The 27,921-nt window shown below is 33.5% G+C and overlaps 1 protein-coding gene across 1 annotated transcript; it reads right to left on the bottom strand.

The window, feature by feature from the left end:
- Positions 1-730: 730 nt before the first annotated feature.
- On the bottom strand, positions 731-20,007 carry LOC145269754 (uncharacterized). The gene is made up of 3 exons (XM_080125485.1): positions 19,281-20,007; positions 9,937-10,039; positions 731-7,040 (listed from the first exon to the last, which is right to left on the bottom strand). Exon 3 carries the CDS (start codon positions 6,015-6,017, stop codon positions 4,824-4,826), a length of 1,194 nt encoding a protein of 397 aa, XP_079981611.1. The 5' UTR covers positions 6,018-7,040; positions 9,937-10,039; positions 19,281-20,007; the 3' UTR covers positions 731-4,823.
- Between the last annotated feature and the right edge of the window lie 7,914 nt (positions 20,008-27,921).

The raw sequence follows: 27,921 nt of genomic DNA, 5'->3' as shown, positions 1-27,921 counted from the left end.
GTAGTAGCAGCGGTCACCACGTGGGAGCATAGAAATTACAGGGACCCGACGAAACATAAAATATAAAATTTGGTTGTGCACAAACGATATTTTTAAAATTCTGTTTTTGTTATTTTTATCTTCATTAAAATGAAGAACAGATTAGGAAGGATTTCTTAAACATTGCTTCGTTTATTATAAAAAGGTATTTGCCATGTCTGTAGGTGTAGTCATTTTTTTCGTACATAAAAGAATAGAAGTTTTGATAAGAAAAATCGATTTGGTGCTTCCATTAATGTTTTTGGTGTTGATGTTGCAATATTTTGCCTTATAATGGGGTATGATCCCGCACAGTCGGGAGATTCTATTTATAAACGATGCTGCTAGGAACTGACGAATCAAATTAATTCACGTTCTGCTACCAACCAATCAGAAAACAGAATCGCTCCATAAATATTAAACCTTTTCTGTAGCAACTTCGCATATTTTCTCCGTGACAACATGGGAAGAATATTTAGCTCTATGGATTCCAACTTGAAAACTGTCTACTGAGAATCAGTCACCTCCAGGACTTGTATAGAACACCAAACCATCGGAAACTGTTCTGAATCGCTTGCAACTCTAGTTTTTACTAATATTATGATCATAAATTTTAAGTCTTAATCATCTCTGGCATTATGTTTATGAGTTCCATTAACAAGACTAGAGATTACCGCTGTAGTAAAAAACCCCAACTTTATTCAAAGAGAACTCTTGAATATAAAAAGAGTTGTTTGGTAGGGATACGTTTGTCGAAAAGTTACATCTCATCTGACCGCTGACAAGAAAAGAATAATGCGTGTTTTTATGAGAACATTTATTTATTGAATTTTTTGTGTGAGTAGGAAATTCAAAGTACACAAAAATTCTTACACAGTTACTTAACATTATGTAAAAAAAACATATCACTGTAACAGGCAAAACTACTTAAAAATGGCTGTGAAATGAAGATTACAAACAATTCTGCCCAAATCACAAAACTTCAATTTAGCAAATTTTCTTCCTTTATACTTGTTGAAACTCGACTGAACACATGGAAACATAAAAGTAAAATAGAACAGATTGAGAGCAAGAAAGTATATACAATATTTACATAGAGTCCATTGGTATAGTCATGGGGAGACCGTCCTTGGTGTCGACTGGATAGTCGTCGACTCTCGATCTCATTGTCTCTTTGAGTCTCTCGTTCAGGTTTTCTGTTTTTACGGTACCAACCATATTTATATGGTTGACACTCCACGTATGCTAATTAGATGGATCCTACCACAATACTTGAAATAAATAAATCCTCTCATATAAAATAACGTGAGGTCAAAAGTTTGATTAGAATCCTCAATTTTGTAAAAACGGCATAGGTAAACAAAACGTGAAAAATCACAGTAAAAAGAATTGTAGCAGCCGAAACTTGCTACAGTCACAGGCAGGAGCTAATTCTCGATCTCATTGTCTCTTTGAGTCTCTCGTTCAGGTTATCCTGTTTTTACGGTACCAACCATATTTATATAGTTGACACTCCACGTATGCTAATTAGATGGATCCTACCACAACAATACTTTAAATAAATCCTCTCATATAAAATAACGTGAGGTCAAAAGTTTGATTACAATCCTTAATTTTATACAAACGGCATAGGTAATCAAAACGTGAAAAATTTCATTAAAAAGAATTGACGCGAATACTAGAATATTTCAATTAAAAGTCAAATATGAACAGGTGAAATTATAGACAAATAAAAGGCGAATCAAATAAGGTATATGTTGTTAAAGCAGTTACATTAAATGTAACTTAAATCTGCAGTTTTTGAAAAAAATTACAAGTGCGGACTTTCTTTTTGCCGGCACTGTATATTGTTGGACAGACATTTTTTTACAATCCTTAATTAGGATGATTTATGATGTGTGTTTACAAAAATGAGCTGAGAATGCCACAAAATATAATCAATTTTTTCACACGGTCTGATTTTTTCAAATCAACTTAGCACACAAATCTGACCTGATGGATAGAAACGGATGCTATTTCCCGATTCAGCAGTGCAAAATTAAATCACTTGTAGACATCTAAGCAACATTCATAAAGTAAAAAATTGTTCTCCGCTGCAATCCACTTTCAGAATATATTGTATAAATTACGAATTATATAAAAAATATTGTTTCATTTTGGAAACATACATATTTGGAAGAAAATAGACAAATTAATCTACACAAAAACTGCACAAATTTTTAATGCAAGTTGTGTGATATTTTTTATTGTTCTGTTAAATTATAAAAAGAAATATGATTCTACAACTCATTTTCTCGTATCAAATAAACACTGATTTCATATAAGTCCGAAAGTTCAGGCACAAATTTTATAAAATGTTAGTTATATTTTCTGTTATAAAACAAACGATTTTTATCAAAAAACGTCCATATTTTCATTTCCTTTATTCAGCTTTGTATTGGTTTAATTTCTACAAAATATGTTTAAACATATGCACCGACAAATTGTTCCAAATCTTTACAATGACATTTTCCAATCGATTGTGTCTTAGATACAATTTTCTTTTATAAAAGAGAATAAATGAAATATTCCCAACATAAAATAAATTGAACAGAAAATTACAAGTTTTCCATGCAATATCAATAATATGGGCATTAGTTTCATGCTATATAATATTTGAATGTATATGGCTGTCACACACAGTGAAATGTGTTCGACTGTATTTGCAACATAAAGTTACTAAAATATGTGATTGCTTTGTAGCATCAGAATTAGATTCATTTGATAGAAAGAACCACATAATGTATTAATGTAAGAAGTAATATTTAAAGGTAAATGTTTTATGAAAGATTATGATTTTGTTTAAAATAAGTATTTGCATGCAGCATATTGGATTCTTTATAAAAGCGACGCTTAAAAGGCCAACCTCAAGTACGTGTTCCCATGTTAAATTATAAAAGAGCCACATACTTCACAAGAATAAAGTTTCTCTGTTGTTTTTATTTTATTTCAATCGATGTTCTCAGAAATAAAGGGACCCACTTCCTGGGAAAAACACTTGAACTCTATATGAGATACATAGATATTCGAAAGTCCCATTGAAATTCTTTATCTCTCAAGCCTTATGTTAGAAATTAAATTGAATAAAATATAATTTTTCTCTCCTAAATTAACCATTTTATATGTTGTACTATATCTTTTGTTTTGGTTGCTTGGTCTTACTTGGTGCAGGGACAATAATTTATCTAGTCTGGTGGAGTATCCTGCTTCGTGGTAATACTTAAGGTAACATCACAAGAAAGATGCACGATTCCTCATAAGAATTACTGTGGATTAGCCATAGGAAAATCTTATTTTGGCTGTTAATACTATGTAATTTTGAATATTTAGTCAAGGTTTACTTCTAGTAAAAAATCTCATCATGCCAGGTTGTTATGACAACCCCCTGTCCAGAGAGACTTTAGACAATTGAGAGTGTCTAGCAGGATTTCTCTTTTTTATTTTACTTCAGTCGAAGTTCTCAGAACTCAAAGGGCCCACGACCTGATGCTAACACTTGAGCTCTATATGAGATACATAGATATTCGAATGTTCCATTAAAGTTCTTTATCTCTAAAACACCGAGTTAGTAAAGAAGCTCAGAAAATAATTTCCCTCTCGCCAATTAACCATTTTTATATATTGTAGTATATCTTATATTTTGGTCCTACTTGATTCCAGGACAAGAATTTATCTAGTCTGGTGGACTATCCAGCTACGTGCTATTACATGAGGTAATATCACTTGGAGAAGGTGCACCATTCTCCCAAAAAGCTGATGAGAGTTAGCCATAGTTAGGAGATTTGCATATGATTAACCAAGTCGGTATTCAATGTAAAAGAAGAGCTTTTTTTTTCATTTTTATTCAAGGGGGTAGGACATCCAACCAGATGTCTAACATTTACCCCTATTTTAGTGAGTTTAACCAAGAGATCTTTTCAGGATTCTAGCAACCCCTTTCAGTGCAATCGTTTGTATTTCACTTGCACTTGGTTCACTGAATATGCTTGCTATGTAGTTTTTAAAGTTCCTTTTCATAAGCCCAGTTGCTCCTATGGTGATTGGTATTATTGAAACGTCTTTTAATTTCCAATTTCGTTTCATATCATACATAAGTCTTTGATACTTTGTTATCCAGTATGTCTTTACATATGACACATGTGTTGTTTCTGCCTAAACTTAGAACCACATACTTCACAATAATATGGTTTCTCTCCAGTATGTGTTCGCATATGTGTCAACATACTCTGCTTATGTGTAAAAGAAGAGCCACATATTTCACAAGAATATGGTTTCTCTCTTTTTTTTTGTTTTATTTTACTTCAGTCGAAGTTCTCAGAAATCAAGGGGCCCACAACCAGGGGCTACCACTTGAAATCTATATGAGATACATAGATATTCGAATGTTCCATTTAGGTTCTTTATTTCTCAACCACTGAGTTAGTAAAGAATTGAGAACATAGTTTTCCTCTCCCCAATTAACCATTTTTATATGTTGTAGTATATGTTTCATGTTGATCTCTTAGTTTTAATGAATTCTAGGACAAGAATTTATCTAGTCTGGTTGAGTATCCAGCTTCGTCCTATTACTTGAGGTAATATCACTTGGAGAAGGTGCACCATTCCTCGGAAAAGCTGTGGAGAAGCCGTAGTGAGATCTTATTTGGGCTGCGAATACGATGTGATTTTGAATATTTGGTCAGGGTTTACTTCTCTCCGGTATGTGTTTGCAAACTGCATTTGTGTGCAAAAGCACGGCCACATACTTCACAAGAATACGATTTCTCTCACTTATGTTTTCGCTTATGTATAGTTAAATTTTTTTTCATAGTAAAAGCGCGGCCACATACGTCACAAGAATATGGTTTCTCTCCAGTATGTGTTCGCATATGTCGCAACATATTGTATTTCTGTGCAAAATAATAGCCACATACTTCACAAGAATATGGTTTCTCTCCAGTATGTGACCGCATATGTCGCAACATGTTCTGTTTGTGAGTAAAATAGGAGCCACATACTTCACAAGAATATGGTTTCTCTCCAGTATGTGTTCGCATATGAATAACTACATTTTGTTTACTTGTAAAAATGGAACCACATACTTCACAAGAATATGGTTTCTCTCCAGTATGTTCTCGGATATGAACGACCAAGTGGTTTTTACATGTAAAGTTACGGCCACATATTTCACAAGAATATGGTTTCTCTCCAGTATGTGTTCGCATATGAGTGACCAAGTTGCATTTGTGTGTAAAAGAACGGCCACATAGTTCACAAGAATATGGTTTCTCTCCAGTATGTGTTTGCATATGCGCAAACATAGTCTGTTTAAGTGTAAAAGAAGAGCCACATACTTCACAAGAATATGGTTTCTCTCCAGTATGTGTTCGCATATGAGTAACCAAACTGCATTTGTGTGCAAAAGCATGGCCACATACTTCACAAGAATACGGTTTCTTTCCAGTATGTTTTCGCATATGTATTGTTACTTTTTTTTTCATAGTAAAAGCACGGCCACATACTTCACAAGAATATGGTTTCTCTCCAGTATGTGTTCGCATATGTTGCAACATGTTCTGTTTGTCTGTATAAGAATAGCCGCATACTTCACAAGAATATGGTTTTTCTCCAGTATGTGTTCGCATATGTCGCAACATATTGTATTTCCGTGCAAAATAATAGCCACATACTTCACAAGAATATGGTTTCTCTCCAGTATGTTCTCGGATATGAACGACCAAGTGGTTTTTACAGGTAAAGTTACGGCCACATACTTCACAAGAATATGGTTTCTCTCCAGTATGTGTTCGCATATGAGTGACCAAGTTGCATTTGTGTGTAAAAGCACGGCCACATACTTCACATGAATATGGTTTCTCTCCAGTATGTGTTTGCATATGCGCCAACATAGTCTGTTTATGTGTAAAAGAAGAGCCACATTCTTCACAAGAATATGGTTTCGATCCAGTATGTGTTCGCATATGAATGAATACACTTTGTTTACTTGTAAAAAATAACCACACACTTCACACTTTTCTCCCGTATCAGACACTCCAATGTACAGCTGGCGCCAAAGAAATTTAATCCCTTAAAAACTTTTTAATAATCATATGATTTCCCTCGGATGAGAACTCATAGATATTTTAGCGAATAGATGCAACACAATTACACAGGCAATAGGCAAGTTATCTCTTAATGACCAATAAATAAAGAAATTCTGTTAATCAATGCTAAATCTGTAAATGAGATTTATAATCCATTGTAGGGCTCTTCTCAGTCTTATGTTGTAAAGGAACAACTTTTAATAAAAAAAATCTGTGCTGGTTTCATTTTATATGTTAAAATTTTAAAGAATCAGTTTGGAATCAGAAATTGGAATGTAATTTTCTGATCCCGATATCGATACCCCAAGAAGTTAAGATTTTTCTGCTTCTGAATTATCGTCCCAACACTAATATAATTATATGTAAATATATACGGAATGTATGCCCCTCTGTGTGCCAGCTCACTATAATAAAGAATCCACATTAAATTAATATTGGATATGAATTGATTGATGAATATTCAACATGAAGGATCCACTGAATTTTATGCATTTTTAGAAGATATTTAAACCTTACATATTAACATAACACATTTAGATTCTCACAAGTCGTTTATATATAAATCATTTTCTGTGTATTTTAATGGAAAGTTCTAACAAATCAACAATTTTTGCAGCTTATTATTAAAATCTCATACAAATTTTTATTATTCTACTATTCACTGCATTTATAAAACTGTCAATGAGTCGATTATTCATATGCACTTGCAATGATTATTTCAACTAATACCATATTTAATACTCCTATAGATTAGAAAAAATAAATACTTAGTTGTCAAGATTTTACCCTGTATTTTCATAAAATTCTATTTTATGAAAACATAACTCAGAAGGCTATGGTTTCTCTTGTTTTCTGGCTTTTAACTTTGTGCGATTTTCATTGTATTGATTGCTCGATATTCTGCAAAATGAAATAAAGACAAATTTCATTAAATAATATGATTTATACATATTTTCATAATACTTTTAATAATGTTAATATGTATACAGTGTTAGTTTTAAAATGGATAAAGTAGAGATAGACAATTGCATTGTGAGTTAATAATTTATTAAATAATCATGCACAATTTTTAAGAAGTCCTCAAATTAATTTTTGATTAAAGTAAAAGTATAATCAGGATATTTGTTGCAATACTTATTCATGCAGAAAATGAATTCTTTTTCATAAATATCAAACTAAATATCAACAAAAGTTTTCAACACTTTTTGATTAATGTTTCTCGAGGCATGAAAAAAATCTAACAATTTTTCCAGTGCTTTTGGTTCAACAATGCTTTTGGTTCAACAATGCTTTTGGTTAAACAATGCGTTTGGTTCAACAATGCGAATGTTTGAAAATTCTAAGAAATTGTAGAATATATAACTATCATTTCTTTGATATGCCATAAAACATGCTTGATTCAACCTTTTTATGTAATAATATATTTTATTAGTTCATATATTTACCTGTACTAAATAATTTTTAAATGATTTTCACTTAACTCAAAAAATAATAATAATTTTGAAGAAATAATGAAAACGTCTCAAATTTATGTAATTTCTATCCGTATTAATAATAACATTAAGTAAAAGGTTAAAAATGTAATAAACCGTCATTATTGATGAGAAATATTTTTGCATATGTTAATAAAATATTAAAGAAACATAAGTTATGATATCTGTATTTTTATGACTTGATTACTTTATTAAAATTAGTTTTATTTATACACATATACAAGTTGATTTTCATTATGATGAACTTCAATTTTTTATGAAATAAGGATTTCGCGTAATTGCCATTGAAAATAAATAATTCATAATACTGGTGACTCGCTTTTTTAAAATTATGAATGTATAAATTTAATGCTGAAAGTTTATGCAGTGCTCGCTTCAACCAATCGCAAAAGACAAAGTCTATTGGTATAGGGTCGATTGTGTCATGCATAATGGTTATAGTATCTTTAAAAAATATAGGTATAAAATATTGACTGTTGGTCTCCATACATATGTTCATTGTCTGCAAGTAGTAAAGTGAGAAATAATGGAGTTTTGCCTTTAAACAAAAGTCAGATTTACAACATTCGTTAATGACATTTTCTAGAATGAAAAGGGGATGACTTGCAGCCATATTTCTCTGCAAAGTAGAACATGCTGAAACACTATCGTTATTCTTAGTGTCCCTACACCATATTGAGCAAGAGAACATACTGGACTTGATGCTGATTACTCTTGGCGTTGCAATGCAGACATATAGAGTTAGCAAGTGAAAGTAATGTTATAATTTATAAACTGATAATTGTGAAAGGCCTGTTTAGTTTGGATTCCTTGATGGTAAAAATAAAGGCAATAAAAGCAGATTCTCTACCTCTATGTTAGGGGAAATCTAATTTAGTGAATAAAAAGTTTCAGCATGCAAGGCAGCAAGCAAGCTGAACAATGATCTCTATCCACAGAGAATAGCCCAATTTGAGTTATACATTATTGTTGGATGGGTTTTTACCATAACCTAAGCTCAGAACTCTTGTATTGGTACTCATGCTGATGGCTGTCATCAAGCAGGAAAAAGAAGAGTTGGCTGTGTTATTAACTATAAAGAGCTACTTTATATCGATGCAAAATATTTTGATAGTCATTTTAGCACCAAAAAATAACAAAAAACAGCCAATGTTGATCAAATATTGATCTGATATGAATTTTCTACTACTCTTAAGCTTAACATCAATTATTGTTTTGCTCCAAGATCTTTGCTCTGCCTACTTTAAAGAACCTGTCAAAGATAAATTTGGACCTATCATATCATGGTTTAGCATGGCAATAGATATCATAAAGAGTGGGATTAGCTGTGAATATGATTTTTCAAATTATGAGGACTATTATGGGCATAGTTTATAATGAGATAAATCAAGAAAGCAATATCGTAATGTGTCTACAACATATATGTGTAACATATGAAACCAATAGTTCTGAACACTTGTTACATTTTCAATTATCTGCTTCAATGAGAAGTTTAGAGATTGACTTTTTTTTTCAAATAGGACGCCCCAAACATTATTTCTAGAAGGAAGGTGTATTTTCTCTCAAAACACTCAATATATATCATCCACTACTCTCCACGTATCTAGTGGCATACTACACTAATTACAAAAATCTGAAGAATTCTTACAGCATTAGCGTTAAACAACAGGAGCTTCAAATATATTACTGAGAACTTGTGTGTTTTCATACAAAATGTCAGGAAAAGAATTGTTAAACTTCATGAAAAACACTAGAGATTTCATGATTATGGAATAAACATTGACGATATAATGATTTTATATTATAGAACAAGCACTGCAGATTTACAGATTTTATGACCTGCTGATGCAGAATTATAGTACAATGACTGTCTTCTTGCAGAAATAAAAACTATCTTAAGAGGGCCAATTACTGAAAATTGTGGTTTCTCTGAATTTCTTTCTATGAAATGAACGATGGAAATTTCATGAAATTCAGTACAAATTTCACAGTTCAAGAATGTTGAAAGTAAAGTCTTCCAAACGTTCTGAAAATACTAAAAATAAATATTAAATATCAATACAGAAATATATTATTATTTTTAACTTATTAAAACTTTCTATGGCGCCATCTTTTTTTTTTCCAAAATATTATGCACAGTTTAAATTTGCGAGCGGAAAATTCATAAAGTTTGTGGAGTTCAAATTACTTTACCTCACAAAAATTTACACAAATTTACGATTCAAAAAATAAAATTCAAACAATTAAAATAATCCTTAAAGAAAAATGAAAGTTAAAAATTTTTACCAAAAAGAAATAATTACCTGTTATTGAAAAAATCTTTCAACTTTAAGCAGTATGTTTTCTTTAAAAGTCACGAACCTAGGATTGAGGATTTCGCCAATAGGTATAGACAGTTCAGATTTTCTGGAATACGTGTGAAAAAAAACTAAATCAAAAAATGTTGGTTTAATTTTTTGTTTGATACAATAAAAAGACATAAAGTATAATAATTTCTTATTGTTATAAATGTATTCAAAACATTTAAATTTTTTATTGTATTTTTAACACCAAAAAATTAATCTTACATTAGTGACAACTGACCAGAACATTCAGAAAGGTAATGGTGTTCAAATTAATTGCCCTTACAAAAATCTACAAATGAAAAAAACAATAACAATTACAAAAAATAATAAAAAAATAAAGAACATTAAAACATTTTAAATAAAAATGATTAACTTTATTTAAAAACTATTTGAATATTAAGCAGTCTGTTTTCATTAAAAATTTATAAAAATATGTTGAACATTTGGGCTTTATGTATATGCAGTTCAAATTTACTAGTGAATAAGTCTGCAAAAATAATAAATCAAATAATTTCATATATTATGAATTATGTTAAAAATTTATTCATAAAATGTCTACTATAAAGATCTTATATAAATTAACAACTACAGTATTACTAAAAATATTCCATATCAAATTATTCTTAGACAAAAGAATGATCCAGGGTGTTGTTGCTAACCATATATATAAACAACATGACCTTAATGCAAGTGAGCACCAAGATATTGATCCTTGGATTTTTATTTTTATAGATTTTTTATAAACGAACTCCTTGATGCAATTGAGTTTTATATGAATGTTTACAGGTTACTCCATGTTCTATAGAGGTCCAAGGAGAGAACCCTGGGGCACCCCCACATTTATATCATATTGTTTAGATGTACGACCGTCGAGGACAACCTGGATTTTTCTCTTATCTAAGAAAGATTTAATTATGTTAAGTATTCTACCAGTGATACCGTATGATCTAATTTTCCTGAGGAGACCCTCATGCCATACCCTGTCAAAAGCCTTAGATATATCTAGAGCTACCGCTCTGCCCTCCTCCGCTTTGTCCAGTGAATGGTATATACGTTCAGAGATCACAGTTAGGATGTCTACTGTGGAACGGGCTTGTCTAAATCCATATTGTTTTTCAGTCAGAAGTTTAGCATCTGTAAGGTGATGGACTAGAGCATGGTTAATTAAGGTCTCAAATATTTTGGCAAAAAGTGGGTGGAGGCTAATGGGGCGATAATTTAATGGGTCAGTCCTTTTGCCATAATTTTTGAATACTGGTACAACAGAAGCAGTTTTCCAACAGCCCGGAAAGCAAGCTTCATTAAGGCATTTGTTGTAGAGTTTGGAGAGAACTGGAGCTACTTCGGCTGAGCACTTTTTTAATAGCATAGCTGGGATAAAATCGGGTCTAAATGCTTTTGAAGTGTCAAGGTTTTTTAGATGTAGTCAATTATGACTTAGATGATGGAATATTATTCAGGCTGGATTGGACATTTGGCAGGTAGAGTCATTCAACTGCAGGTATACTAATAGCCATGTCCTACATGCACTGAATAAGGTAGGGGAAGCTAGGGCAGAAGGCCTTGGTATATCCAAAGCCTTTCATCCTTTCATAGAATCTGGGAAGGTTTTCTCATGAAAATTAACTTGTATAGTAATACTACAATTAATAGAATCAGATTCTTCAAGAAAAAAATCAGGTTGTCCATGGTAGTTGTACATCTACACAACATGATATAAACGCAGGTGTACTTCAGTGTTCGACCCTTAGACTTTTATTTTCCTTATATTCATTAGGAAATTGATAAAATTGTGCTCGAGATTGATATATTTGTTAATGACAGCATAGGTTTTATAGAGATGAGAGGAAAACTAATTTACACATATGTACAAAACCTTAGAAAATTACTATTAATCTATAATGGAATGAGGCATAAATAGATGATAACATTTATTGCTGCTAAGACTAAGCTTCTTTCCTTTAACAATTATAAGAAAGCTTTTCATCCACTGATTGTTATGACTAATAACATGTTACCTGAATACATGAATTGGAACAAATGCTTTAAAGAAGGTGAACTCCATGTATCATGCTAGAAAAATATGACACTTGCCAGGATTTTGTATCTCTATAAATACACGATTGGCAAATGAATCTGGGCTGGTGCATCTACAAGAATCCTTACAAGAATTTCCAATCTAATAAATTGCATATAATATCAACCAAACTTGGGCCCCTTGACATGAATATCCCAACATACCAAATAGGGAGCAAAATCCTACTGTTAAGTGTATACGTCCCTAGATGCTTAAAATATTTTTTATGCAATGGAGTCAACATGTATCAAGGCCCGGAGACCACTGGAGGATAAGCTTAATGAGGTATGGTAGTCAATGGCAAAATATCATAGTAATCCTTAGTAAATTAAATGACTCATCAGGAAGTTGTTCATATTGGACTTGAAGACAATCATATTGTAGTCAGGGGGAAAGCAGAAAAACAGAGTACAGACAAGCCCTTGCTTGGAGCCTCCTCAAGGAGAGAGCCTTTAATTTACATTGATGACAAATGGGGATCAGACCGTTGATGATGTACAGATAGTAGCTTTATTTTAAATGCATTAAAATTAACCAGCCACCCATTTCCCCATTGCAACATGCGTTCAAGATATGAACAAAGAGAATCAGACAGAACTTGTCATTTATGGCCTTTGAAGTATCATCAGTAAAAATGCCTACAAATTATCTTAGGATGTGATTTGGGAGATCATTGATGTAGATCAGAAAGAGAGTTGGGCCAAGAATGGACCCCTGAGTTACTCTAGCATTAATACTGTAAGCTTCTGATTTCTGCTAATAAATCACTACTTTTATGAACCTGATAGAGAGCAATGATTTAATAATTCAAAAACAATTTCCAACTATTCCGTAACTGGAGATTTTTTGGAGTAGACCTTTATGCCATACCATATCAAAAGCCTTTGATATGTTAAGAGCAATTGTTCTTGAAAGGAAGCCTTCATCGAAGATTTGCTAATCCAATAAAATATATCTGTTAACACAAATGCATAGAAAATTACACAGGTTTTCTGGTGCACATAAAAGTGACCATGATAATTCATCCTGTGGTCACAGTGTGGGAGGATGTAGTGGGAAAAGATTATCGACTAATATGTTGAAATAGTATCTAAAAGTTATCTGCAAATTATACAGGAAATACCAGTGAGTTATCTGTCCCTCAAGAATATATAAGAAGAGATAGAAAAACCGTTTTTCATTTGAGTCACATCTTCCATGTTTACATGAATTTAGTGTCTTTTGAAAAATATATACGAAACATTGGTGCTTCTACAGAATTGAGACGAAATTTTTTAGTCGATAAAGGAGTTTTCAGATAAAAACCAATAGTTTCAACTGATTTTTTGTCAATTTTAATAAGTTACAAAGGTAACTTTCAAATTATTCAGTCGAAATTATTATTTAAAAAAAAAACAGCTTTAATCGTGTTAGCAGGTGAAAAATTGCCACCATTTTGTTTTTATAAAAGGAAGCTGAATGAAACCATAAACAAGGGAAGCAACTGTAGATTTTTAATGGGACTGTGGTGTAAATGAAGAAAAAAGAAACAAGAACGACCGACCGCGTTTTTGTGTGGCTTACCTCGTGTTCATAATGAAGAAGAAAGAAACAAAAATGGCTGCCCTGTTTCTTTATATGCCTACAGGGTGACCACGAAGTATGCAAATGAGATGCTCCTGATTGGAGATAAAAGAGGAGTGATTTGGGGAAGGAAGGCATTCTGAAGTTAGATTGCGAGCAGAGCAGAGAAGTTGTATTTGTAGAAGAGAAAAGTCGGATTCAGGGAGAGAAAAGCTAAAGTTGCAGAAGTTCGTTTTGGAGTGGAGAGAAGACGCGTCAAGTGGTAACCAAAACGTGAAAGTTCGGACAGCAGTGTCACGCAGGCGACAAGCTATTTCGGCCCATCAAGCAAATTAACATGGCTGAGTGGAGACTGAGCACTCAGATGTTGAGACCATTTACTGGGGAGGGTGACCTGATTAAGTGGCTGGAGAAATTAAAAATGGTGGCGAAGCTGCAAAAGATAGAAGATGTGGTCACCCTGCTACCGCTATACTTAGAGGGGGAAGCCCTCACGATTTACCAGCAGATGCGAGATGAAGACAAGGAAGACCTTGCCTTAGTGGAGCAAAGGCTGAAATTGGCCTTCGCAGAGGGCCCATTTGAAGCACTTGGCAAGCTGTCAAGTTTGAGGTGGACTGGCGAGTCCATTGACGTCTTTGCGGCAGAGATCAGGAAACTGGCATGGTTGGCTGGTTACGTGGGGAGGAGCCTGGAGATGACGGTAAAGCTGTACCTAGTGAACGGCTTCCCAGAGGAAATCTCGGCGAACATGCAGAGAATCACGGGGATCCATTCTATGGAAGTGGACGATCTCTTGGTCCACGCCAGAGTCCTAGTGAAAAATGTTAAAAGCCCAATCGTGGCTGCAGCTGTGAGTGGAAATATGTGCATGAGGCTTCACTTTAATGAGAGGCAGCCGGCGAGGCGACAGGAGGGGAGACCTGCCATCAAGTGTTTCCAGTGCCAGGGTCCTCATCTGATCAAGGACTGCAAAGAGCCGAGACCGGGGATCACGTGCTACATATGTGGACAAGTGGGGCATATTAGCCGCTATTGTGTTGTAAAATAATAAATCAAAAAATTTCATATATGATGAATTATGTTAAAAATATATTCATAAAATATCTAGAATAAAGATCTTATATAAATTAACAACTACAGTATTACTAAAAATATTCCATATCAAGTTATTCTTAGACAAAAGAATGATCCAGAGTGTTGTTGCTGACCATATATATAAACAACATGACCTTAATGCAAGTGAGCCCCAAGATATTGATCCTTGGATTTTTATTTTTATAGATTTTTTATAAACGAACTCCTTGATGCAATTGAGTTTTATATGAATGTTTACAGGTTACTCCATGTTCTATAGAGGTCCAAGGATAGAACCCTGGGGCACCCCCACATTTATATCATATTGTTTAGATGTACGACCGTCGAGGACAACCTGGATTTTTCTCTTATCTAAGAAGGATTTAATTATGTTAAGTATGATTTAATTTTCCTGAGGAGACCCTCGTGCCATACCCTGTCAAAAGCCTTAGATATATCTAGAGCTACCGCTCTGCCCTCCCCCACTTTGTCCAGTGAATGGTATATACGTTCAGAGATCACAGTTAGGATGTCTGCTGTGGAACGGGCTTGTCTAAATCCATATTGTTTGTCAGTCAGAAGTTTAGCATCTGTAAGATGATGGACTAGAGCATGGTTAATTAAGGTCTCAAATATTTTGGCAAAAAGTGGGTGGAGGCTAATGGGGCGATAATTTAATGGGTCAGTCCTTTTGTCATAATTTTTGAATACTGGTACAACAGAAGCAGTTTTCCAACAGCCCGGAAAGCAAGCTTCATTAAGGCATTTGTTGTAGGGTTTGGAGAGAACTGGAGCTACTTCGGCTGAGCACTTTTTTAATAGCATAGCTGGGATAAAATCGGGTCTAAATGCTTTTGAAGTGTCAAGGTATTTTAGATGTAGTCAATTATGACTTAGATGATGAAATATTATTCAGGCTTGATAGGACATTTGACAAACAGTGTAGATTTAGGTAGAGTCATTCAACTGCAGGTATACTAATAGTCATGTTCCACATGCACTGAATAAGGTAGGGGAAGCTAGGGCAGAAGGCCTTGGTATATCAGAAGCCTTTCATCCTTTCATAGAGTCTGGGAAGGTTTTCTCATGAAAATTAACTTGTATAGTAATACTACAATTAATAGAATCAGATTCTTCAAGAAAAAAATCAGGTTGTCCATGGTAGTTGTACATCTACACAACATGATATAAACGCAGGTGTACTTCAGTGTTCGACCCTTAGACTTATTTTGCTGATATTCATTAGGAAATTGATAAAATTGTGCTCGAGATTGATATACTTATTAATGATAGCATACGTTTTATAGACATGAGAGGAAAACTAATTTACACATATGTACAAAACCTTAGAAAATTACAATTAATCTATAATGGAATGAGGCATAAAGAGATGATAACATTTATTGCTGCTAAGGCTAAGCTTCTTTCCTTTAACAATTATAAGAAAGCTTTTCATCCACTGAGTGTTATGACTAATAACATGTTAGCTGAATACATGAATTGGAACAAATGCTTTAAAGAAGGTGAACTCCATGTTTCGTGCTAGAAAAATAGGACACTTGCCAGGATTTTGTATCTCTATAAATACACGATTGGCAAATGAATCTGGGCTGGTGCATCTACAAGAATCCTTACAAGAATTTCCAATCTAATAAATTGCATATAATATCAACCAAACTTGTGCCCCTTGACATGAATATTCTAATATACCAAATAGGAAGCAAAATCCTACTGTTAAGTGTATACTTCCCTAGATGCCTAAAATATTTTTGTTGTTTTTATACAATGGAGTCAACACTTATCAAGGCCCGGAGGCCACTGGAGGATAAGCTTAATGAGGTATGGTAGTCAATGGCAAAATATCATAGTAATCCTTAGTAAATTAAATGACTCATCAGGAAGTTGTTCATATTGGACTTGAAGACAATCATATTGTAGTCAGGGGGAAAGCAGAAAAACAGAGTACAGACAAGCCCTTGCTTGGAGCCTCTTCAAGGAGAGAGCCTTTAATTTCAATTGATGACAAATGGGGATCAGACCGTTGATGATGTACAGATAGTAGCTTTATTTTAGATGCATTAAAATTAACCAGCTACCTATTTCCCCATTGCAACATGCGTTCAAGATATGAACAAAGAGAATCAGACAGAACTTGTTATTTATGGCCTTTGAAGTATCATCAGTAAAAATGCCTACAAATTATCTTAGGATGTGATTTGGGAGATCATTGATGTAGATCAGAAAGAGAGTTGGGCAAAGAATGGCCCCTGAGTGACTCTAGCATTAATACTGTAAACTTCTGATTTCTGCTAATAAATCACTACTTTTATGAACCTGATAGAGAGCAATGATTTAATAATTAAAAAACCATAAACAAGGGAAGCAACTCTAGATTTTTAATGGGACTAAAACAAAACAAATAATAAAATAAACACGACATTGTTTCTGAATCTGGTTTTCATTTAAGATTTTTTTTATAATTGTTTAATAAAAAATAATTGTTCATCTAAAAATTAAATAACATAAAAATAACATATATATACAAGTTTTTTTTGCAATTGTTGAATTGTCTCCCTTGGTACTCTCCTGTGCCTTAAAGAAGCATAGACGATCGTGTTCTCCAAATTCAATTTTCTTTAATAAATAAGTTTCTGCCTTATCGATTTGGATATTATCATCTTAAAAATATGGGTAATACATAGATACCATTGTTTTCATGTAGAAATTCAGTGTTACGATAGGTGTGTCAGAAATTTCGTGAAAAATATTCAATAATTCCACCCCGTCTTTCCAAGCTTATAACTCCTCGAAAAATGTAATTCAAGCCCTATTTTTTTTTCAATTAAAAGAGAAAGGACCAAGGTTTTTTTTTTAAAAAAAATGTTTTAAACTTTGGACTTTACAGGTAAATTTCTAAAAAACACTACTTTTTTTGTATTAAATTTGAATATATTATTTATTGATCTTTTATCTTCAATTTGTGATATATAACACTTTGGTGAGTAAATTAATTATTTACTTTTTAATAGACATTTCAAAATGGGAGGCGTGAATTAATTCGACCCCCTGGCTTCCAAGCTTTTAACTACTCGAAAAATGTAATTCAAGCCCTATGTTTTTCAATTGAAGGAGCAAGGACCAAGGTTTCATTTAAAAAAAAAGAAGAAAAAACAAACAACGTGGTTAAAAAAAAGGGTTTATACTTCAGACTTCACAGGTAAATTTCTAAAAAAACACTACATTTTTTGTTTTAAGTTTGAATATATTATTCATTGATCTTTTATCTTTAATTTGTGATATATAAAACTTTGGAGAGTAAATTAGTTATTTACTTTTTAATAGACATTTCAAAATGGGAGGCGTGAATTAATTCGACCCCCTGGCTTCCAAGCTTTAAAGTACTCGAAAAATGTAATTCAAACTCTTTTTTTTTCAATTGAAAATGGGGGGTCGTGAATTAAAAAAAAAGTTTGTCTATTATATTCGGTTTATTGGAAAGAGCATGAAATTTCACACTGACCCTGAAAATATCGTAAAAATTGCATCAATAGAAACATTTTGATAGATTTTTAAAGCTTAAAAATTAAAAAGTACTGAGCTCGTAAAATTCAATTAATTTCATTACTGTTTAAAAATATATTTCTATTACTTTTTATACAACTTTAATAGTTTATTCTGGAAGTATAATCCATAAAGAAAATAAACAACACACTATTAAAAGAGAAATTACGAGTTTTTTTTATATTTTATTCGCAGTTTCGTTTTAGGGGTGTCAAACATTCCTACAAAAATTCTGATACACCTAGTGTTACGATTTCAAAAATCTCGTCCCAATAGTGTATAAGCGCCGAAAGATTAAATAAATAAATAAATTGCTAACATCTATGATGTTTTTATCTTTATCAAAACTAAAATAAATTAATGCGTTTTTACTACTTAAATAGAACTTTAGAAAATGTTTTTTGTTTGTTTGTTTGTTTGTTTGTTTGTTTGTTTACATGAAATTGAGTTTTTTTTTGTATATTTTTAAGTAAAGTGTTAGGGTGAGGCACTTCCTATTTATTTTACTTTTTTTGTCACCTTTTCCCACACTTTATTCCAAAATTAAATATTTCCTATAAACATTGAAATTTTCCATAACATGTCAAATATCTTCTTGTGATGGTATTAGTAGCGAGTGTTCAGGTTTTATTTTAACTGAATCATATCAAAAACCTTCTTGTTTTTTTCTTTTTCATTCATTCCCCTCTTTGTATTTATATATTTGGGGGTGTTAGGGTTTATGTTAGAGTACGTAATAATATGTTAGGTAATTGTGATGTTTTCAATATCAAAATAATTTTCAAGGCCCTTTAAAAAAAAAGAAAGAAACTTAATAAAAAAAAAGAAGAAAACAACAAAAACCCGATTAGAGTGATTTCTATAGTACCATTTTTCGTTTATATGCAATCATGGAATGTTGACACATTTCTCTATTAAAACAAAGGCAATCATAATGGTTTCGACGCGCCCCTGTTGTAAAACAAAGGGAATCATAATGTAATAAAAAAGAGCTTCAAAAGCAATTAAATTAATAGATACTTACTTTTTGTTTGGCAATCTGTTTTTAACAAAGAAATGATTATAAGATGAGTTGATTTAAACGAGACGAGTTTGACGGGTGGAAGTCAACATTTTAAGATGGCGACCGGAAAAACAAGTTCGCAGAAAATTAATTTTTTTTTTAATTGTGATTTCATTTTTTTTTTTTTTTTTGCTTTGTGTTAAATTACACTTATTTCATTATCAAAAATTATTGGCGATCACGCATATAAATAGGAAAGAATTTAATCATAATTTTAAATTTCACTTTTTTTCTTTTTTTTTTTTGCGTTGTGTATAATTACAAAATATTCTTTCATTATTAAAAATTATTGGCGATCACGCATATTAACTTACTCGAGCAATTACCACGCCATAGGAAATAGACGATGAAAGTCAATTAAATGTTATTGATTTCCCCTTTTATTTATTTATTTATTTATTTATTTGCCTCCTCAAGTTCAGTTTTTAATGTGAGGGAAAAGGTGCATTCTGGATAGAAAGAAAAATGGATCAAGTAAAGAATAGATACCCTGTAATAGACGACGCCGCCTGGCGGTGACAAGCGCACATTTCAACTAACACCGGTGATTCGACCTTGACATTGGCACAAGCACATGGCGTCGGTTGTTTGTAAACACGTCAAATAGCAAACATGCTCGAATATTCGCTAACATTTTTTTTTTTAATATATTTACAAAACTTTGGAGGATTTAAAAGAAAAAATATATATTTACAAAACAGTTTTTTTTTAAGTTAGTAACAAAACAAACGTATTTAAATAAAAGATATTTAAATAAATGGGTGTATTTCTGTTTCGGATTTTCCGACCAAAATTGATTTTTTTTATGTACTGTGTGTGTTTTTTTTGTTTTTTTTCTGTGTGCGTTGTTAAGACAATTCAATATTTATTTAATTATTCTTTAAAATATTAACTTCAGCGACAATTAATATATTGTAAAAATAATATTTGGTACTCCTTGGGCGTTGAATTTCATGGCGGCCAGCATAAAAAACACGCGTCGCTCCCTTCCTGACGCAAGCGCTTGTAACACTTTTTTTTTTATTTACTGACGTTGTCGTAGTAACTAAACGATTATCTGTCACATTATTTATTTATTTTGAAAAAAAGTTTTACTCTTTATGAATATTGAAAGAAAAAATATTAAACATTTATTAATAATGTCTCACGTTTACAGACATTTGTTTTTAAATTTCTTTTTATATGAAGACTTTTATCGACTTTTTTTTTAAATAGCATTTGCAGATGGGTATGCTGACATTTGTTTTAATTTCTTTTTGAATGACGACTTTTTATCGACTTTCATTTTTTTTTTAATAGCATTTGCGGATGGATATGCGGACATTTGTTTTAATTTCTTTTTAAATGACGACTTTTTATCGACTTTCTTTTTTTTTTTTAATAGCATTTGCGGATGGATATGCGGACATTTGTTTTAATTTCTTTTTAAATGACGACTTTTTATCGACTTTCTTTTTTTTTAATAGCATTTGCGGATGGGTAAAAAACGAAAAATAACTAAACCATTTACTGATAATTTCTCACTTTTACAAATATTTTTAACAAATAAATGTTATCAAAGTCAAGATACCGAGAAATTGTCAATAAATGGTTGAGTTATTTTTTTTCGTTTTTTACCCATCCGAAAATGCTATTATATATAAAAAAAAAATGCTATTAAAAACAAAGTCGATAAAAAGTCGTCATTTAAAAAGAAATTTAAAAAACAAATGTCAGCATTTAACGATGTTATCGTTTCATTTCGTTACAATCCTAGTTTTGTAACAACGTTATCATTTCGTTTCACGACAATCCTTGTTTTGTAACAACCACGCATGCGCACTGGAAATAAAGGCATCCATGTTTTATATTTAAAACTAACAACACGCGTCTTTTCGTTTCTCTCTATTAACCAACAACCACACAACACGAGCAAACACAGCGTGACATGGTGACAGCGGCGAGATAAAGGGAAAAATAAAATGAAACAACGATAAAAGTAAGATATTATATAATTTTTTTTTTCTCTTTTCTTTTCGAACCAAAACTTCGTAAAACACACACACGCTCGTTGAAGCTCGCAACAACACTGCTACTACTATGGCTAATATATCGATACCAGTTCCCATTCTCGACTGGGACTCGCCTAACACTGCAGAGTCATTCAAGATATTCCAACAACGTTTGGAACTTTATTTCACAGCGAAGGGAACTAAAGAAGAAGAGAAAGTGCCTATCATTCTACTCACAACTGGCGAGGAAGGAATTCGTACATACAACAGTTGGTCTATGTCAAACGAAGACCGGAGAGACGCCAACAAAATTTTCAACGCATTTTTGGAGCAGCTGGAACCGGCAACCAACCACCGTATATGTAGGCTTGAACTCAGTAGATACCAACAAAAACCTACCGAGACGACAGACATATTTCTAAACAGGTGTCGCTTACAGGCGAAGAAATGCGATTTCACAGCCCATGAAATGAACGAACGTTTAGTAGAAATACTGATAGCCAACACGCCCATACCGGACTTACAAAAAGAACTGTTGAACAAGCCGAAGGGCTACACAATAGAAGAGGCTGTGAAATTAGCACGCACATATGAGGCTTCAGCCGTGTAAATAAACAAAATACACCAACTACATGGCCTGTCACAGATAGACACCATAAATCGCGGTGGTCGTGAACGCCAGGAAGGCAACAGAAATACCAGCAACTTGTGTAAAAATTGTGGACGGGACCACCGTTTTGGCAAGGAGCATTGCCCTGCCAAGAACGACATATGCAGCTTCTGCGAGAAAATAGGCCATTGGCCAAATTGTGCTTCTCAGCGAGACTCAGACCCAGGAAACAAGAAAAACCCTGGCACAAAAGCCGCAGCCAGCCAAGACACAGACAACATGGAACAGGCCGAAAAGTCGACAGCGTTGCTGAACATGACGACCGAGCCACAACAAAACAACATGCGGCGATGGAGCACCTCACATTCAGCACTATTAACAATGAACATCCACTGCACAAACAAAAAACAACACAAAATGAAGCGTTTGTCAATATCAACGTTATATTGACAGACCACCCAGGTACGCACAGCCTCAAACTGAAGGTAGACACGGGTGCACAGGCAAACACACTACCTTTACGCATATTCCGCAGTATGTGCCCCTCCGCCATAAACGAAGACGGAAACCCAATACCTGGATCACTAAACCCAACGAAATGCGTACTGACAGCATACAACAACACTGAAATAAAATGCCATGGCACCACAAACATCAGGTGCAAATACAAGGACTCTTCATGGCTCGACACTCAATTTTATGTGGTCAACACTCCAGGACCAGCTATACTGGGCATGCCAACATCTGTAGCCTTCAACGTTGTGACAATGAACTGTGCCGTATCCGTTCAGCAACAACCTATCAACAGCATAGATGATCTGATACGTTTATACCCCGACAGATTCGACCGTATTGGCGAGTTCAAGAAAACACACAAGCTCACTGTCAACCCTAATACTCCATACCACATAGACGCACCAAGAAGAACGCCAATAGCCATGCGGGAGAAGATCAAGGCTGAACTAGACAAGATGGAGTCACAGAATGTCATTCGTCGTATTGAGGAGCCAACTGACTAGGTAAGTTCCCTTACATATGTAACCAAACGCGACAACACAATAAGGGTCTGCTTAGACCCAAGGGCACTAAACAAAGCCCTAATGCGGCCGTATCATCAAATCCCAACAGTTGAGGAACTCAATCACCGGTTTGCAGGTGCAAAATACTTCTCAAAACTGGATGCTAAGGCAGGATACTGGTCCATAAAGCTTGACCAGGAAAGCCAGATCCTGACCACTTTTCAAACACCATTTGGAAGGTACTGCTTCCAACGACTTCCATTTGGCTTAAACGTGAGCCAAGACATCTACCAGCTCGAGATGGAAGTCTTCATGGAATAGGAGCAGCGCTTCTACAACCAGACTCAGCTGGCAATTTGATGCCTGTCTTATACGCAAGCAAGAGTCTGACACAAACAGAACAACGATACGCATGTATCGAGCGGGAACTACTGGCAATCGTGTTTGGCACACATAGATTCCACACATATTTATACGGTCATGGTTTCCAAATTGTCACGGACCACAAACCTCTTGTCATGATCATTGACAAACCTCTCACCTCAGCTCCAGTTCGCCTACAACGAATGCTCATCCAGCTACAGGGATATAATTTCAGATTATCCTACAACAAGGGATCCGAAAACATATTGGCTGATGGGTTATCACGCCTGCCATCACCTGGTAATTCGGACCCTATCGATCTGGATGTTCGAGTTGACACCATTCGTTTCTCTGCTGACCGCATTGAAAAACTGAGAGACTGCACAACAGCTGACCCTCTGCTTAACCAGCTAAGAGATACCATTGTCATGGGATGGCCTGAGACAATCAAGCAACTGCCTACCGATATCAGAGAATTCTGGAGCCTAAGAGATCAGCTATCAATTGATGACGGCCTTATCCTTAAAGGACAACAAATTGTCATTCCTCAGACACTCCAAAAAGATATCCTAAAGCAACTCCACACCGCTCACTTAGGACAGGAGAAAACCAAACTCCTAGCCAAAGACACTGTCTATTGGAAAAATATAAACAGAGACATCGAACAATTCACAAGCTCATGTAGCATCTCTCAACAACATCAGCCATCACAAATGTCAGAGCCTCTTCTGCAGCATGACATTCCGACAAAGCCATGGGATGTAGTTGGAACAGACCTTTTCGAGCTCCATGGACATCAATGGCTGATCATAGCAGACTACTACTCCAAGTACCCTGTTATCAAACAGTTACCTGCCCACTCACCAAGCAGAGTTGTCATAAAAATAACGCAACAAACCTTCGCGGAGTTTGGCATACCGTCAAAAGTGGTTAGTGACAACGGGCCACACTTCTCAAGCGCCCTTTACCACGAATTTGCCAAAGAATGGGGTTTCAACCATCAGACCACCTCACCTCGAAGACCACAGGGAAATGATTTCATAGAGCGCCAGATAAGGACCATCAAGACCATCCTCAAAAAGGCCAAGCAATCTAGGACAACACCCGAAATTGCATTATTGCACTGGCGCTGCACACCTATCTCAAACGCCATACCCAGCCCCGCACAGCTACTCATGGGTAGACGAATCCAATCCCCAATTGCAACAAAAATAGAAAACAACCACCAAGATCAGGATCAAATATATGATGCTTTTAAACAAAGGCAACACAAGCAAAAGAAATATTTTGACCAGCATGCGCTCAAGGAAGACCTACCACCTTTATATCCTGGCCAGAGGGTAAGAGCACAAAACCCTACACACGGAAACTGGATTTAGCAACCGTATCTTCTCAAGCAGATGGTCCCCGATCATATCTCCTACAAACTGCAAACGGATATATGATACGGAGAAACCGGCAGCATATTAGGAGTGCTCCAATAAGGCCAACACCACCACAAACACCAAAGCATGTAACATTTGCAGAACCACCTGCATGTACAACTCAGTCTCCACAAAGAGACTCCCAACAATACACTCGCAGTGGCAGGATGGTACGACCACCATCAAAAATGAACTTGTGAACATTTTCTAGAGAAGTATAGCAAGCAATTCATGGGGCAGAATAATCCCCTGCTTCGCTGTAGCTATTCAGGCAGTCTACCCTGAATTAGCTCTTACCTTTTATCATATATTGAATATGCTCAATATCATAATCTTCATATTGGTAAAGGGGGGATGTAACGATGTTATCGTTTCGTTTCGTTACAATCCTAGTTTTGTAACAACGTTATCATTTCGTTTCACGACAATCCTTGTTTTGTAACAACCACGCATGCGCACTGGAAATAAAGGCCTCCATGTTTTATATTTAAAACTAACAACACGCGTCTTTTCGTTTCTCTCTATTAACCAACCATACAACACGAGCAAACACAGCGTGACAAGCATATCCATCCGCAAATGCTATTTAAAAAAAAAAGTCGATAAAATTCGTCATTTAAAAATAAATTTAAAAACAAATGTCTGTAAAAGTGAGACATTAATAAATGTTTAGTAACTTTTTTTCTTTTAATATTAATAAAGACTAAAACTTTTTTCAAAATAAATAATGTGACAAATGATCGTTTAGTTACTACGACAATGTCAGTAAATAAAGGAAAAATGTTACGTGCGCTTGCTTGCGTCAGGAAGGGAGCGACGCATGGTTTTTATGCTGATCGCCATGGAACTCAACGCCCAAGGAGTACCTAATATTTTTAAATATTAAATTTTGACGAATATTCGCGATCAAGATTTTTTTTTTTTTAAGTAAGAGATATTTAAATAAATGGGTGTCTTTCCGAATGCGTTTTTAATATATTTACAGAACTCTTTAATAGCTGATGTATTCTTTTTATCAAACAAAAATAGAATTTTCAGGGTGATTCTTTTCTGGGACGCCAGGACGCCAGCTCGCCAAAAAGTACGCCACGGGCCAATTTTCATTCCGTCATAAAAACAACTTTCTACAGAAAAAAAACTTATTTTGTACACTTTTATCTCGCGAATAAACATGAAATTATATATTAAAAACCGTGTTTATTATTTTTAATATCCAACAACGGAGTTGAAGTCAATGATTTCGATTTTAAAACAAAACTATTTTTTTTGATAAATCTCTGTTTGGCATACTCATGAATTATTTTTTTTTAAGAATAAAATTGAATAAAGTTTATTTTTACAAGAATCTTCAGACATTTACCTAGCAAATAAGCATAAAAATATAAAGGAAAAACCGCGTTTATTATTTTTAAAAAATCCAAATTATGCACTGTGTATGAAGTTGACTATCTTTTTTTTTTCTTAAACGAAAGTGACTTTGAGAAAATTGTGCTTGGCGTACTCCTGAATTATTTTTTTCTAAAGAATAAAATTGAATAAAGTTTATTTTTACAAGAATGTTTAGACATTTACCTAGCGAATGAGCATGAAAATATATATGTAAAACCGCATTTATTATTTTTTTTAAATCCAATTTTTACCCCGCGTATGAAGTTGGCTTCCTTTTTTTTCTTAAACGAAAGTGGCTTTGTTTGAGAAAATTGTGCTTGGCGTACTCGTGAATTATTTTTTCTAAAGAATAAAATTGAATAAAGTTTATTTTTACAAGAATGTTACAAGAATGTTTCTAGCCAATAAACATAAAAATATATGTGAAAACCCGCGTTTATGATTTAAAAAAAAATCAAAATTTACACCGGGTATAAAGTGCGCTGCTTTTTTTTTTTTTTTTTTCTGAAACGGAAGTGAATTTGATAAAATTGTGTTTGGCGTACTTGTGATTTATTTTTTCTAAAGAATAAAATTGAATAAAGTTTATTTTTATAAGAATGTTTAGACATTTACCTAGCCAATAAGCATAAAAATATACATGAAAAACCGCGTTTATTATTTAAAAAAAATCAAACTCATACACGGGGTATGTAGGTTGCTGTGTTTTTCTTAAACGAAACTGACTTTGATAAAATTGTGTGTTGGCGTACTCATGATTTTTTTTTCCTAAAGAATAAATTGAATAAAGTTTATTTTTAGAAGAATGTTTAGACATTTACCTAGCGAATGAGCATGAAAATATACATGAAAAACCGCGTTTATTATTTTTAAAAAATCCAATTTATACACCGCGTATGAAGTTGGCTTCCTTTTTTTTTTTCTTAAACTAAAGTGACTTTGTTTGAGAAAATTGTGCTTGGCGTACTCCTGATTTATTTTTTCTATAGAATAAAATTAAATAAAGTTTATTTTTACAAGAATGTTTAGACATTTACCTAGCCAATAAACATAAAAATATATGTGAAAAACCGCGTTCATTATTTTTAAAAAAACAAAATTTAAACCGGGGTAAAGTGGGCTTTTTTTTTTTTTTCTTAAACGGAAGTGACTTTGATAAAATTGTGTTTGGCGTACTCATGAATTATTTTTTCTAAAGAATAAAATTGAATAAAGCTTATTTTTACAAGAATATTTAGACAATTACCTAGCGAATAACCATTAAAAAAAATACAAAAAATAAACACGTTTATTATTTTTAAGATTTTTTAGAGGTGATTTCTCAGGACCTGTAATAGTAAGTAGAAATTCACAGAAAGAGCTAAACAAAATAATTATAACAACTTCAATCTTTCCTGCGGTGGCTCTATTTAAAAAGACATGAGTTTCCAACCTTGTGTCAAACACAAAATTCATATAATATTCATTCTTCCAGAACAATCTAACACTACAAAATACTTTTGTTGGACACTTTGATGTAACATGTTGGACACCTTTTGAATCTATACGACTTTCACCTAACATGTTAAACAATAATTTTACATTTAATAAATAAATGTTTATATTATAATAACTCAGCAATTCAATGTCTTCTGTTGATTACTGTCGTTTCCTGAATTTATGAATTTATTTTTGTGTCAGATGGTTTCGTTAACTCTTTCTTTGAATTTCTACTTACTATTACAGGTCCTCAGAAGACACCTCTAAAAAATCTTTAAAATAATAAACGTGTTTATTTTTCCTATTTTTTTTTATGGTTATTCTCTA

The sequence above is a fragment of the Euprymna scolopes genome, chromosome 45 (assembly GCF_053919585.1).
Source record: "Euprymna scolopes isolate OS-2025 chromosome 45, ASM5391958v1, whole genome shotgun sequence".
NCBI lineage: Eukaryota > Metazoa > Mollusca > Cephalopoda > Sepiida > Sepiolidae > Euprymna > Euprymna scolopes.
This window is presented reverse-complemented; position numbering and strand designations above follow the sequence as displayed.